This window comes from Colossoma macropomum, unplaced genomic scaffold (genome assembly GCF_904425465.1).
Source record: "Colossoma macropomum unplaced genomic scaffold, Colossoma_macropomum, whole genome shotgun sequence".
Taxonomy (NCBI): domain Eukaryota; kingdom Metazoa; phylum Chordata; class Actinopteri; order Characiformes; family Serrasalmidae; genus Colossoma; species Colossoma macropomum.
In genome coordinates, this window is record NW_023494791.1 from 22,917,016 (window position 1) to 22,931,405 (window position 14,390).

Here is a 14,390-nt window from a genome sequence, read left to right on the forward strand (position 1 = left end):
TGCCAAGTTTACGGTTTTGTTTTTGTTTGTATTTTGGTGAGTGTGTATCTGGCGCTGTTCCAGCTGGGTGGAAGATGACATCTTGGCAGGCCACTCCGTTTCCTCCCTTAGCTGGAATGTTCAGATTTTCCCTTTCAGATCAAGCTCCACCCTGTAAAGTGCACATCACACATCTCAACCCCTCAGCAGTCTTAATACTAAGAAACTATTTAGAAACCTACAGGTTCATGCTGAGTGTGCTGTATATATACTAAACCTACTGTATGAATAAATAAACTGTTATGCTTTTTCTTGTGTGCTGTGGCATGTTCAGTGGTAAGAACAGGACAGTAAATCATCAGGTGAGGGAGTGGGTAGTAAAGCAGCCCTTAGGGCAGGGAGTCTCTATGGTCTAGTTTTCAGCATTTATCGGTCACTCCTCCTTCAGGTTTCACTGAATTAAAGTGAAACTGAACTCTGTGTGCTGAGCCTTTGTCTGTAAAGAGCGAGGAGTGACAATGTATAGACACCCAGTTTGAGTTTAGGCTTGGTGTGGTCTTCAGTTAATTGGTTTTCTTTGACAGTGATCCAGATATTTACACAAGCTCTCCTGCGTGAGGGATGAAGATCTATTGGCCAACTACAGTTCTGTTCAGAAAACATTGTAGATCAAAACCTTCTCAAAACTATCATACAACATCTAAGACAACAGACAGTGTATTCATAACCATTTAATGTAATGACTTTCTCTGAGGCAGCTTTTGAAGGCAGACATTTGGTTCCTATTGCCACCACTGTGAAGAATTCAGACTTTCAAGTTTTTAATGGAGCAATTCACATCAAACCACTCAAAATGACTTTGTTTACGTCTTAACCATTTAACTGTTGTAAAATTTTTTGAAAACTTGGTGGAATTCCCCTGTAAGTGCTTTTGAGCATCTGCTTTTTCTATTCATTTCGTTGTGAGCATCTTTTAAAGCAAGTTCAAATGAATTGTATGAAAGTTTCCTTTCTGTGGGTTTATTACAATCAATTATTTAAAGAAAAAGACTGGAGGGCATTTTGGTTTTTAACAAAACATGTATTTGAGTCGTAGAATTCATAAAAAACAAAAAGACAGCCTGAAGGTGAGTTTACAGATGGTGAGTCACTGCAGTCATGATCAGTTTGTGTATTGTGTCTAAGGCAACATGCATTGCTTCTGCACAACTTGTCCCATTCTCAGTATTTCATGTCTTTCTGTCTTCAGAAGCAGAAGGGCTAGCAGGCTGTTTTGTATTTTAGTAAGCTGAGTAGCTTTAGGAGCCAGACTAAAACTGTATTTAAAAAAAAAAACAGTTACAGATAATACTGATCATTGTCAACCCAACTCAATAGCATTGCTTGTCCTAGAGCAGCTACAACAAACTGAGCCCATCATTATCAGTGTTTTACACACTCTCCCCATTGTTGCGGTCCAGTCTTGCGTTCTGTGCAGTCAGAAAAACACTGTGAGTGTATTAATTACTTCAAATGAGGCATTTTAACTGGAATGTTGCTGTGCCTTCATTTACACTCCAATCCAAAAGCCTGATGTCATATTTTGGTAGCTGCATAACATTACATAACCATGCCATTAACCTGTCATTTTAGATGCAATATGCTGTCATAACAGATTATGCCCAATAACATACCAGTTTTATGTTATCATCAAAGAGGAATTCTGCTGATTTTTAAAATTTTCTGCATATTTCGAGCATTGAGATGTGAACAGAGTCATTCAGAGAGGTTTGATATGTAGTGTTTAGATAAGTAGTGTTTAGATTAGTGTTTAGTGTTCAGATTTCTTTACAGTGTTGCTGATAGGAACCAGGTGTCACCATGTCTTCATCACAAATACAGCAATTTTATTTACTATCCAAAACCACCAGTGAACACAGATGTGTCGGAAGTTTTATTATGTGATATTGATGAAAAGTAAAACAGTGGCAAATCTGAAAAAAAGGAAAGTTTTATTTGGGGACTATTTTGCATTATAACGTCCTGCTTGTACCTCGCTGCCAGAAAAACCTCATAAATCTCAAAACTATTGTAAAACAATATCTCAGGTATCAGGCAGCATATTCATAACCATACTATTTAAAATCTACATACTGTCTGTGAGGGAGCTTTTAGAGGCATTAAACTCTTCAGACGTCCCACCACCGCCAGTGTGAACGATTCTGACTCTGTAAGTTTCTCTAGAGCAGAGAATTTCACATCAAACCACTCTGAATGACTGTTTACATCTCAACCATTTAATTCAGCAAATGGTTTTGTGAAAAATCAGTGGAATCCCCCCTTTTGAAGACTTATGTTGTAATGTTGGCTAACTGGGGAACACAGTAAAAAAATGCATGGGACACAATCTGTCATGATATCAAACATTATGTCATGACAATTACTAGTAATGGTAACATTACACTGTTATTTTACTGAACAAAATCTGTCATGACAGCGTTATCATCACAGTCCAAAAAAATAAAGTTTTTTCAATTTTTTATTATCATTTGAGCTCAGCAGTTGCCTTTTCTACTGTGTGAAAATTTCAAGATAACGGCCCAATAGAAATGCTCAAAAACTGCTTGGAATAAAATCTCTTTACATTAACTTACATTAAAAGTAAAGGACGGTTTGGCCCTCTCTTATAAACGTATTATTTTAACACTTGTTTTTCTTTGGACAGCAATGATATGACATCTGCCATGACATGTTTATGGCATGATTATGTCACTGTTATGTATCAGGGTTCAAGTAACATGTTACCCATCTTTCTCTACAGTATCAGGCTCTAGAACACAGGGTTAGTATAACACACAGGCTCTTAAACTCAAGCTAATAATAAACACAGGTGTTATAATAATGCACAAACAGAGCTGAATCAGTAGGAAAGTTAGCTTATATGTATCTTTTTGAGTGTGGTATGTGTTTATATCTATGCTGATAGATGAGTATGAAGGACAGATCTCTAAGAGTTGGTCATTTAAGACCACGCTTTCACAAAAGATGAAGCGGGACAGATAAAGACCTCAGAGCTAGTTTGGTTTGGGGTTCTTGCTCATGTCTTGCTGTAGTTCAATTACCAACGTCTGTAAAAGTCTGACAACTGAAAAGGAGATAGGGAAATGGAGGGTGCATACAACAGACCTGCAAAGGTGGCCAAATGCCAGGAGGCGCTCTCCTACACATTGATCGTTATAGAACAATACTTCTCACAAACTCCAAAGGGATAAAACTGTTTATGGATCACTTTCAGAACTGTGTTTTTCAAGTCACATTAAAAAGCTTCAGAACGGACTATTGGCTCTGCGGTTGGAAGGGTCAGAATACAGGTAATGGTAAAGTGTGGACAGCAGTTAACATGGACACTCATATTGAACAGCCAGCAGACCATGTTTAGGAGGCATGGATCCTAGAGGCAACAACCCTGAAAAAAAGAGAAAACAGTGAAAAGGAGAATGAGATAACATGGCTCTTCCTGATTCAACTCCATTAAGAGTGCTTGTTTCCTCTCTTCTATGGTTGTCCACTTCTGATATTTTTTCATTCTTTCTCTTTATTTTCATCTTTGATCCTTCCTCCATCATCCTTCCTGACTAACACACCCTCTCCCTCTCTTTGCTTTCTTGCCTTCCCACCTCTCTGTTTGTCTCTCTTTCTTTGCTTTTATCTTTCTCCCCTGTTGCTTCTCCTCTACATCTCCCTCACCTACTGTCCTGCGTCTGTGGGCTGCTCTGCTGCTCCTTCGGTCTTGGAGACTTCTGCCTAAAGAGTGAAAAAGAACAAGAAATGAAATGTCGAGTTACTTCTTGCCTTGTCACAGTCTGTAGCCCCTTTAGGACCAGGTAGGCACAACATCACCAAGTTTCAAGAAGAAGGAACACTATGAGGTCTTAATGGCCTCTAATTTTTACATTTGTTATCCAGCAATACAGCCAAGTGCAGAAGTTTGGGCGCCTCTGGTCAAATTACATGTGGTGTTGATTTTCTAGGTGAAAGTGTCACAGAGAACATACTTCACACATTGTAATGCACAATTACTGTTTATTTGCTGAATTTAACATACTGGAAGAAATGAAACATAAACTGTGGCTTATAAAATGTTTTGGCTCGATTTATATTTTATGGGGTTTTTTTTCCAGTAAGTCAAACTCAGCAAATAAATATAAACTGAGCATTAGAAGTTGCCAAATAATGCCATATTTAAAGGATGTGTTAACTTATTTTAACTTAGAAAACAAACAAAAAAAATTATCTGACCAGTTCAAACTTTTGCAAACGACTGTATTATTTGGAATGAAAGTCATTCTTTAGGTTGCACTACAAAAATAATCTCTTGGCAAGTGACATCATCATAAATCTAGTCCAAAATATCTAATGTTTCTCACTCTAAGGTTGTACCATATTTCTATTTCTTATGACTTATTTCTAGACAGTTTTAAGTCATTTTATCTGATCAAATTATTTTATTCCCTTGGCAGATAATTGTGTATTATTTTGTAAAGCAAGCATTATTATCTGCATTATGTCTTAAAACAAGCACAACTATCTGCCAATAGAATAAGATCATATATTAAATAGACTCAAAAGCAAGTAAAAACATCTAGAAAAAAAATTTAATATACATTCTTATTACAATCTCATAATAGGAATTATTATAAAGCTGTATGATGTTTTCACTTGCCAAGAGAGCATTTTTTTGCAGTGTGTTATATATTTTATACATGTGTTTACCTGATTGGAAGAGAGACAATGTACAATGAAAATATGCAATGCAATATGGTCATAAAGTTACAGTGTCCATGGGCAGTTTGGTGTTAGTTGAATGAATATGCATGAGTTTGGAAGCAGGCAACCGTTAGAAATATAAATGCATTTCATATGGATAGGCATACAGATGAGAGCTTTGATGCAAATATAATAAGACCCTAAAGAAACACACAGTTTGGCTACAGCATAATAAACACACTTAAAATGAATGCTCCTAATTGGTTCTTAGGCTGAACATACAGTTCTAGGAAGAACCCTTGACTGGAATAGATCCTTTACATGGTGAGGTTCCTTGGTTCTTCACACTTCCATTTCATTTACAAATAACAATTGTTTGTCCATTGGGAAACTCTTTAGGGAACCAAAAACGGTTCTTCTGTGGCATTGCCCCAGAGAACCCCTTTTGGCACCTTTATTTTTAGAAATAAAATCTCTGATCTGTTTGGAAAATGCGATTCTCTTGAACTTACTACTCTCAGTGAGTGAAAATCCCTTACTGGCTATTATACTCTCTTTCTCTCGGGCTCTGATGCCATAAAGGCATATTGTTGCTTCATCACAGGTGGATGGATTCCTTTCATCCTAATCCTGTACTGATCACTGATATTAAGCCACCAAACTGGATCTTACAAAAGCAGAGCCAGATTCATGAAGCAAGGCTTTCTTCAGTGCTGGCAGGACTCCCTCTAATTACACTGCCAATAGTCACCCTTGTCCCAGTAATCCTGTCAGGTCAGACTGAGAACCCAGACTGCAGCCTGGGAGACACAAGGGGAATTTTAAAATGGTCCTTGTTGCTCCATGAGATCATCCGACTAAAATCATGTCATTTTATTGGAAAAAATTGGTCTTCATTGCTCAACAGCCTTGTACAAAGTTTGGGCAGATTTGGACGCATATGTCAGTTCAGGCCTTTACATCTTCATTTAAATGTATGAAATGGTTTTATGTTTGAAGTATATCAGAGCAAGCATAAGGTCATGCTTGATATTTGAGCTCATGCTAGCACCTCAGTGTCCAGCTGTTCATCCTATCCACATTCACACATGAGGAAAACAAGTCAATATTAGAACACTGTCATTAACATTAACAGAGTCTTCATAATCCAAAAGAAAATGCAACAATTTTACAGTTTCACACTTTTTTGACAGAGAATTATTGTTATTAGATTCCAGTTTTAATCTTTTGTAACAGAGAAATAGGGTTATTATGTGTGTCTTTACCGGGTTGACCAGTCCAGTAGACGCTACCACACTCTCCAGACCCTCCTCAGCCTTCTCTGATACCTGGTTGGCTCCGGCTACTGCTGACTCCCCCACAAGATTGGCCTGCTCAGTTGTCTTCTGGGCAACTAGAGACATTGCATATTTTCTGTGTTTAGAATTCAAAACAAAAAGCTACATGTATAGAGATGTAAAAGTGTGCTGCTTTACGTGGTCTTTTTCACCTGTGTTCACACTTGAGACCACACCTTCCTTTGTCTTTGTACCTACGAGAAAGGATAAAAAGGTTAAACTGGTAAATCCTAGTAAAGCATGTTAACATCGACAAAACCTTCAAAATGACAGAACTTCTTGTTTAGCCGTTCACTTAAGCATTTTGCTTGTATTTTGCCTTAAACTGAGATGCACTTTGGGATTTTTTGGTGATGTATTAGGGTTCTTTATCCTCTTATCTACGCTCTACTGCAGCCCTCTGCTCTGGAGTTCATGCCCAGGCCGGCTTACAAAGGCGCCTACAGGTGAGAAGGATCAGTCATGCTCTTCCTTCACCTTCAGAGCCCCAGATGTGAACCACCATATTGGTTCAACTGCGCTAAGATAATATATAGAATATCTATTATTTAGAATGAAAGTATGTGCACATTTCTTGGCCAGTATAAAATTCTTGGTCTTGAAAAGCTCAGTGTATTGTTTTAACCATCCATATTCAACTACTAATTTAAAAATAACTCTGAATCTGACTGAAATATATCAAATCAAATAATGGCGAATTATGGCTTCCTAAAGAATCTTAACTGCATTGACTCGAGGATAGAAAGAGATTTAAATCCCTGATCTGGTCCACTCTGAACAAAACCCACTCTGAACAGCCCCCCTGGCATCTCAAGCATGGTCCATCTGTCAGACGCACTCCTCAAGTAAAGCTTTGTCCTCATTCACTAGAACAATGAGCTGATTTAACATCAAAACATGCGCATTCCTGAGAGCCTGGAGAGAAACAGGGCGGCTTGGACTTTTATGTGGTTTATAGAAACAAACCATGATAACACAGGGTAGTCCACTGGAGCTGCAGCAGAGTGGTGTCACTTGTGAAGCTCTCTGAGGCCTCATTAATTCAGATGGCACAACACTGTGAGCCACAGCCTATCTAAAAGATAAAATGGAGGGGATGGTATCTTGCTAAATATAGTTCATCCAAAGCTACAGGGGGCCTTGAGCCTGGTCACTGTAACTATTTTGGACGGAACAAATCCATTTTTTACTGAATCAGAGCAAATTTATAGAGGAAAAAAAGCATTGTTTTATGAAGAAAGATGTCAACTCTCAATCTTTGACAAAGCTGACCTTAATATGCTGACCTTGAAATAATGTTTTATTGTGTATGAAATGTGTATGATTTACAAAATCTGAAGCAAACTGAATTTCCACCTTCATGGGTGAGCAAGCAGGTCAACCTGTTTTAAATGAAAAACAACACAAAGACAAGATATTTAAAATTCTACCTTATCATCATTGTTTGTTCTTTGTAAATATGTGCTCATTCTGAAATTGATTGGGACAGGGGCAATTTAGGACTAGGAATGTGTCGAAAAAAAAACATCTTAAACAGGTGATGCACTCATTACGCAATCATGCTTAGGTACAGAAGGAGCATCCAGGAAAGGCCTTTTCCTTTATGAGCAAGGATGGGATCGAGACTTGCAACTTTGCCAAAAAAATAGAAAAAACAGAATAATACAGCTGTTTAAGAACAGCGTTCCTCAACAAGCAATTGCAAGACTTTAAGTATTTCACCCTCTGTAGAGCATAATATCATTAAAAGATTTGGGAAATCCAGAGAAATCTGTATGCGTAAAGGGCAACTGAATGTCCGCAACCTTCAGTCATTAAATTTGGTGCATTAAAACCGACATGCTTTTGTGACTTATATCACTGAGTGGGCTCGGGAATACTTTAACAAAAGTACTTTGTCAGTAAATACAGTTCGTCTCTGCATCCACAAATGCAAGTTAAGACTATACTATGCATAGTGGAAGCCATACACTGTAAAAAATGGCTCGTCAGTTCTACCTAAAAAAAAAAATGACCATGGGGTAGCAAGTAAATTAACTAGTTTTATTCAATCTAAATAAATACTTTGAATTAATAATTCTTTCAATCAAAGTAATTTTTAGTTGAATAAAACTAGTTCAATTGCTTGTTTCAACATGAAGTAATTTTTTTAGGTAGAACTGATGAGCCATTTATACAGTGTATATCAACAGCATCCAAAAACACTGCTGAAATCTCTGGGCTCAAGCTCATCTGAAATGGACTGATTCACAGTGGAAACATGCATTGTCAGATTATTTATGGAAATAATGAACATCATGTTCTCTGGGCCAAAGAAGAAATGGACCATCCAAAAATGTAAAAAAAAAAAAGAAAAAAGTGGCTTGTCAGATCAACCTAAAAAAGTACTTCATGTAGTAACAAGCAATTAAACTAGTTTTATTCAACTCAAAAATTACATTGAGAAAAATCATTTAAAAATGCATTCAAGTTCATTCAAAGTATTTTTTAGGTTGAATAAAACTGGTTGATTTATTTGTTTTCACATTAAATAATTTTTAGGTTGATCTGATGAGCCATTTTTTACAGTGTATGGGGGTGTATTGATGCCCATGGCAGGGTCAATAATGCTGAAAGATATATACACATTTTGGATCAACATAAGGCCAAAGTGCCAAGGGATGTCCATGCTTATTTCAACATGACAACAGCAAGCCACATTCTGCACATATTACAACAGCATGGCTGCGTAATTAGTCGCAGCAGAATTAGCACTAGTAATTAGTGCAGATGGTTGACTGACCTGTTTGTAGTCCAGACCTGTTTGCTTATTGACGAAGAAGTGCAAAATACAACAGTGAAGGCTTTGCACGGTTGCACAGCTGAAGACTTCTCAAAAAAATTACCCTTCAAAACGAGACCAGTTGGTGTCTTCACTCGTGACATGATTATGATTATGAGAGCTAGTTAAGTGTTTTTAAAAGGAAAGGTGATGTAACACAGTGTTAAACATGCTCCTGTGCCAACTTTGTTTGGAATGTGTGGCAGCCATCAAATTAGGAATGAGCACATATACAAACAAAAGGTGAAACATCAGATCTCATGTTTTTTAATTTAATACGGTCAAATGAAATTTACCATTTACTACTTCCTCTTTTTTTAGCATTTCACCTACTGTCCCAAATTTTGAAACTGAAGTTTGTATAAAAGTGTTTTTATTGTGTTTAAATGCTATTGTGGAAAGTTGGGGCTGTGCCTTCAACTTATGGTGGTAGTATGAGGGAAGACTGATTGAGGAAGGGGAAACAACTCTGAGAACTTGGGAAGTTCTGGCCTGAAGCCAGAAAGCTGGACCCCTTTTTAAACTGTGGTAGTATTGATTTAGGCCTGAGGAACTGAGGAGATGGGGCAGGGGTGGGGATTGTGAAAGTTTTGTCATATTACAGATCATTAGATTGGAAGGAGAAGGGGTTTTGTCCCCTTTCACACCTCACATTTCTCACTGGCAGCTCAACACAGGGCCTCAACATTTCACACAGAGATCCAACAGTTTCTTAGTTAATCTGATAACATCTTATTTGATTAAATAAATGAAAAATATCCATTGTACCAGTAGTGGGGCTGCAGAAAGAGACTATCTATGAAAAAATGTAAATGAATGTGTGCATTTCTAATGAGGCATTAAAAATTATAAGCATTTGATGGTGTGTGAGTATGCATGTCATGCATGTAAGTTTGGGATGTTTAAAGGTACATGGTCTGAATTGTGGAAAACAGAAGCATAATATGATGTTTCTATCACTGCACATTACTGTCTGACCTCTGTTCTTTGATTGGGTAAGGCATGACGTGTGTGTGTATGGGCTAAAGCTTTTACCGCTTGCTCTAATGCACTCTCGGCACCACACACCCCTCCCCTCCTTACGGCCATCCCATCAGCCTACTGTTCTCTTCCCTCTGCTTCAACTGCTGGCTTTATGAAAGCCCACACAAACAGGTTAATCAATAAGGCAGGGGGGGCGGGCACATGTGACCCTGCAGGAACATGTGGTGCGCAAACACGTTGTGTGTTTGCAGCTGGAAGTGGATATCATCCTTGACATGATTCATGGCAATACAGCAGCAAACAAGAGTAGACAACAAGCTCATATTCTACACTGCTGGACAAAACACACCCTCAGCCATACCCACAATAATCTCTCAGATTGGAGTCAGCTGCAAGAATCAAAGAAATTCTCTCTCTCTCTCGCTCTCTCTTTCTCTCTCTCAGAGTGCAGACAGCATGTTCCTAAGTTGTGATGGCCATCGTGATTTGCCACTTCTGCCCTTTCTGCTCATTCCTTTCATGTCCCATGGCTGGGCAAAAGGCACAATGAGACATTGGCGTTTCATCACCTCTGCTGAACATTCTGCAAACTCATGACACTGTTATGACCTCAACATTTTAAGCCTAAAATAAAAAGAGGCCATGCTTAAAACCTAACCACCAGACCTGAACACAGGAGCACTAAGACAAAAAACACTGGATTCATTTTCTTTTCTATCCACTTAAATTAGTCATCATATATTTAATATGGTAGAAGAAATGCTTTGACTCAATGTCCAGTCCAATCAAGCACTGAGACATGAATAACTGCTATTTCTTTTCTATTGACTCAGAGAATATCGGTGTTTCATTATAAGGCCTCAAGAACACAGGATATGTGATATGTGAATTGTTAAAGGGGACATATCACGAAAATATAAACGCTTGCATTTCTTAAATTTGAGTTTCATCTGCTCTTAAAGTTTCTAAACATATCATACATACAGTTCATATCTGTAAACTAGGCTTCAAAAACAGCCCATTGTAAATTTGTCATGGTTGTGATGTCAGAACAATGAACACATTTACATGAGCTGGCCTGTAGCAGATTAACCTGAGAATTCATATACACCTTAAAAATAAAGGTTCTTGAATAGTTCTTGGCTTGGAAGGATAGTTCAACATTATGTCTAGTTTTTTTGGAAACCAAAGTGGTTCTTTTATGTTGTTACTCTAGAGAACCCTACAGACACCTTTATTTGTCAGAGCTGCACCATCCAAAGGATCTAGACATCCATAAGAAGCGGACAAAGTTTAAAATACAAGAAACTTGTAGACTATGGTGCCTTAAAGACAGGAAAATAAAATACAATTGAAGTCTAAGCCTTTCACTATTATTATAAAACAGCCTGATCACACATATTTGAGCTGATCACAATTGCTTTCCACAGTTAGCACATATGTGCATATGTTTTACATATGAAATGGGTGTTTTTATCTGTTGGATTGAGGCAAAAACAGCTCATTCTAAAATCGTCATGGTTGTGATGTCAGAACAATGAACACATTTTCATATTTAGCCTTCAGATCATTTTATCCATTTGTTTGAGGCCAGTGCATGTAAATACAAGAAAACAGAAAACGTTCTGACTGGTGTTATAACACCTTTAGAGGGCAGCGGTGAGTAATGTTTGTTTATTTGAGATTGAGCTGTTTCTGTCTACTAAGTATTGAGAGCTAGCTAATTAAGATTAATTAAGATCAATATTAATTAAGATTCATTATTAATCATCAGCTACAGTTGCATGATTGCACGGCCTATTGAGGACATTCCCCTGTTGTTTTAAATGTTCTGGTCACTGCTAGTTTATGAAGTGGCTGCGTCCTGGTCATTCTGGTATGAATTGATTGCATCCCTCTCTGTCTCCCCACCCACTGCGGTCAGTGAGAGTACAGACAGAGCCACAGGGCTGGACAGGGCGAGCATGATAAAATGACACAGGGGAACACATCAGGGGTTTTACACTGTCTGAATGTATCTGTCATACAGTCACTGCGGCTGATAAATGTGGCAGATAAAGCAGTGTGACGGGCAGCTGGTGGATGCTGGTTAGTCTACAGACCCTCCAGTGCTGCTCACATCAGGACTACGATCTGATAACACACACCAGCTCTGATGATGACATCAGCTTTGCTCCTGCCATGCTAACCTAAGAGGTATAAAAGAGTGAAACTGGAACTCTTCTGTTCTTTCTTCTTTATAAAAAATGGGCCTCAACTTCAGATTTCCTCCTGTTTTGTATATATGACATGCTCTGATTATGCATGGCTAAAACTGACATTTCTGGATGTTTTATTACTGGAAATGCAGGAAATTTCAGTCCGCAGCAAATTCTGCAAATGGAAAATTGCATAGAACTTCATATTTCATATTTCACATCATGATTTACTACTATTTACCCCTCTGTATTACAAATATAACCTTTTGAATTCTTAATATCTATAAACTGACATATTTAGCTCTCTAGGAATGCTTTTAATTTCTAACATCTACTCCTGAGACGTTTCAGGTACAGTAAATACTGTGTGACATTCCCTGCTCCTCTGTAACTGAAGCGTTCTGTACGTACCCACATACATGACCCCTTCTTTAGTTTTGGCAGCGGCTTCCTCCACCCCGGCCTTGGTCTTCTCGGCTGCTGCTACCACTCCCTCCTTAGCGATGGAGAATCCCTTCTTCAGAACATCCATCCTGACCACTTGGCTGGGCGGTGTCCTTCGCTGCCTGTGTCTTACAGCTGGTCACTGGAGCTGCGTGTGTGTCGGCCTGTTTGCTGGGCTGCTGGCAAGCGTGTGTGTGTGTGTCTGAGTGTGTGCAAGAGAGTGGCTCTTATGAAAGTGGGCCGGCGCTCACAGATTGAGACTCTCTTAACAAGGAGAGCAGTGGAGCTGATGAAAGAGAGAGAGAGAGAGAGAGAGAGAGAGAGAGAGAGAGAGAGAGAGAGAGAGAGCACAAATGGGGTTAAACAAGTGGGTGAATAAGGAATGTAGGGAAATGCAGACACTTGTAACAAATAGCAGTGAAAGTTAATTTAATTTTTAACGCATATATTTTTTTCATAAAACCTCAGAAGAAGTCTGTTGTTCATCTTTTCCCCTACACATTCTGAGAAAGCCTTCATACACACCCATAACCGATACGGACAGTTAAAGCCTGATGATCCCACCACAGTAACAGCAGCACTGCCCTGTTCATCAACTGAATAACTCTAGATAATTGTTTTGTGTGCTAATCCAAAAGCTGTCATCACAATGACAGGGTATATTCATATTTAATCTAAAACGGGCATGCAGAGCCTTATAGTTTCTTCCATTACTTTAATTAAATATAAGTGCTGAGCTGTAATGGACCACTGGAAGACATCTAAAAATTATATAGAGATGGATCTATTCACATGAAGGGTGGTCTCTGTGCACAGTACTCAGTATGGGTATCAGAGCTGAAAACACATTTTGGATTTTAAACTGACTTTAACTGACATTAGAATAAAACCCTTTAACTCTGAATGACCCTATAAATTAATCATGTTTATTTCATCAAAACAAACAATTAAACATTCCTTTTTTCCATTAACAAAACAATAATACCATCTCTTAAACTTTACCAAATGTTTCTGTACTTATAATTCTAACTAATTTTGAGCAGAACTCTAAAACTCTGGCCGGTTTCTGACTAACAAACACAGGTTTGAACAGTTACAAATAAAATCATAATATTTTTATTAAAACACTCAAATAAGTTAGTTAATTGTAGAAAATATGTGTTTTGGTAATGACAATTTTTAATGTTACACACTCATTTTCAGACTCTGGGACACATTTACTTCAAAACAATGAACTACTCAGCATGTGGCCATGAGGAACAGGGATACAGTCTCACTTCCTGCTCTAAAATGCAGGGATGTGGCTAAAATAAGGCTCCGCCTGTGGACTAAAACTCTTTGTGTTTCGGTAGTGACATAAAAACATGAGACAGCATTGTTAAAATTAAGTTTTTGTATTTTTAAAAATTGAATCCATGATACATCTAAATCTAAACTTCACTGTAAAAGAAATCAAAGACGGTTTTTTATTAAAATAATTTTTAAGGTGAAATAATAGGGGTCAGGGTCCAGGACAGCCACTTCCCAATAGAAAACACTCTATAAATGATGATTTTGTATATTGTTGCTGTCAAAAAAAAACCCTATCTCCATTTTTTCTGGTTTTTACTTTTCAACATCATTTGAGCAGACCAGCTGCCCTTTACATTGTGTAAAAATTTCATGATGACTGGACCAGTAGAAATGCTCCAAAACTGCTTGGAATGACATCTTTTTACATCAACTTTTATTTAAAGTGAAGAATGTTTTGCCTTCTCCTGTAAAGTTACTATTTTGGAGATATTTGTTTTGTTTAGACAGCGATGACATGTTTAGTTTATTACTATCTTAATTAATGCATTAGGTTTAGATAGACTGTAACATAGTTCTACTAAATATTTA

General features: G+C 37.8%; 1 protein-coding gene across 2 annotated transcripts; it reads right to left on the reverse strand.

The window, feature by feature from the left end:
- Positions 1-1,039: 1,039 nt before the first annotated feature.
- On the reverse strand, positions 1,040-12,741 carry sncga (synuclein, gamma a). 2 transcript variants are annotated; one of them, XM_036574460.1, is made up of 6 exons: positions 12,477-12,741; positions 6,215-6,256; positions 5,991-6,118; positions 5,777-5,797; positions 3,706-3,762; positions 1,040-3,424 (listed from the first exon to the last, which is right to left on the reverse strand). In XM_036574460.1, the coding sequence occupies exons 1-5, from the start codon at positions 12,595-12,597 to the stop codon at positions 3,706-3,708; spliced, it is 369 nt and encodes a 122-aa protein (XP_036430353.1). In that variant the 5' UTR covers positions 12,598-12,741; the 3' UTR covers positions 1,040-3,424. The 2 variants fall into 2 exon arrangements, with proteins under 2 accessions (XP_036430353.1, XP_036430354.1); XM_036574461.1 differs by lacking the exon at positions 5,777-5,797 and having other exon boundaries at positions 12,477-12,738.
- Between the last annotated feature and the right edge of the window lie 1,649 nt (positions 12,742-14,390).

Coding starts and splice junctions, on each gene's coding strand:
- sncga (XM_036574460.1), bottom strand. CDS start 12,597: ATGGATGTTCTGAAGAAGGGATTCTCCATCGCTAAGGAGGGAGTGGTA. Junction 6,257..12,476: donor AGAAGGGGTCATGTATGTGG/GTACGTACAGAA, acceptor CCTTTCTCGTAG/GTACAAAGACAAAGGAAGGT. Junction 5,798..5,990: donor CTACTGGACTGGTCAACCCG/GTAAAGACACAC, acceptor GAATGTGGATAG/GATGAACAGCTGGACACTGA.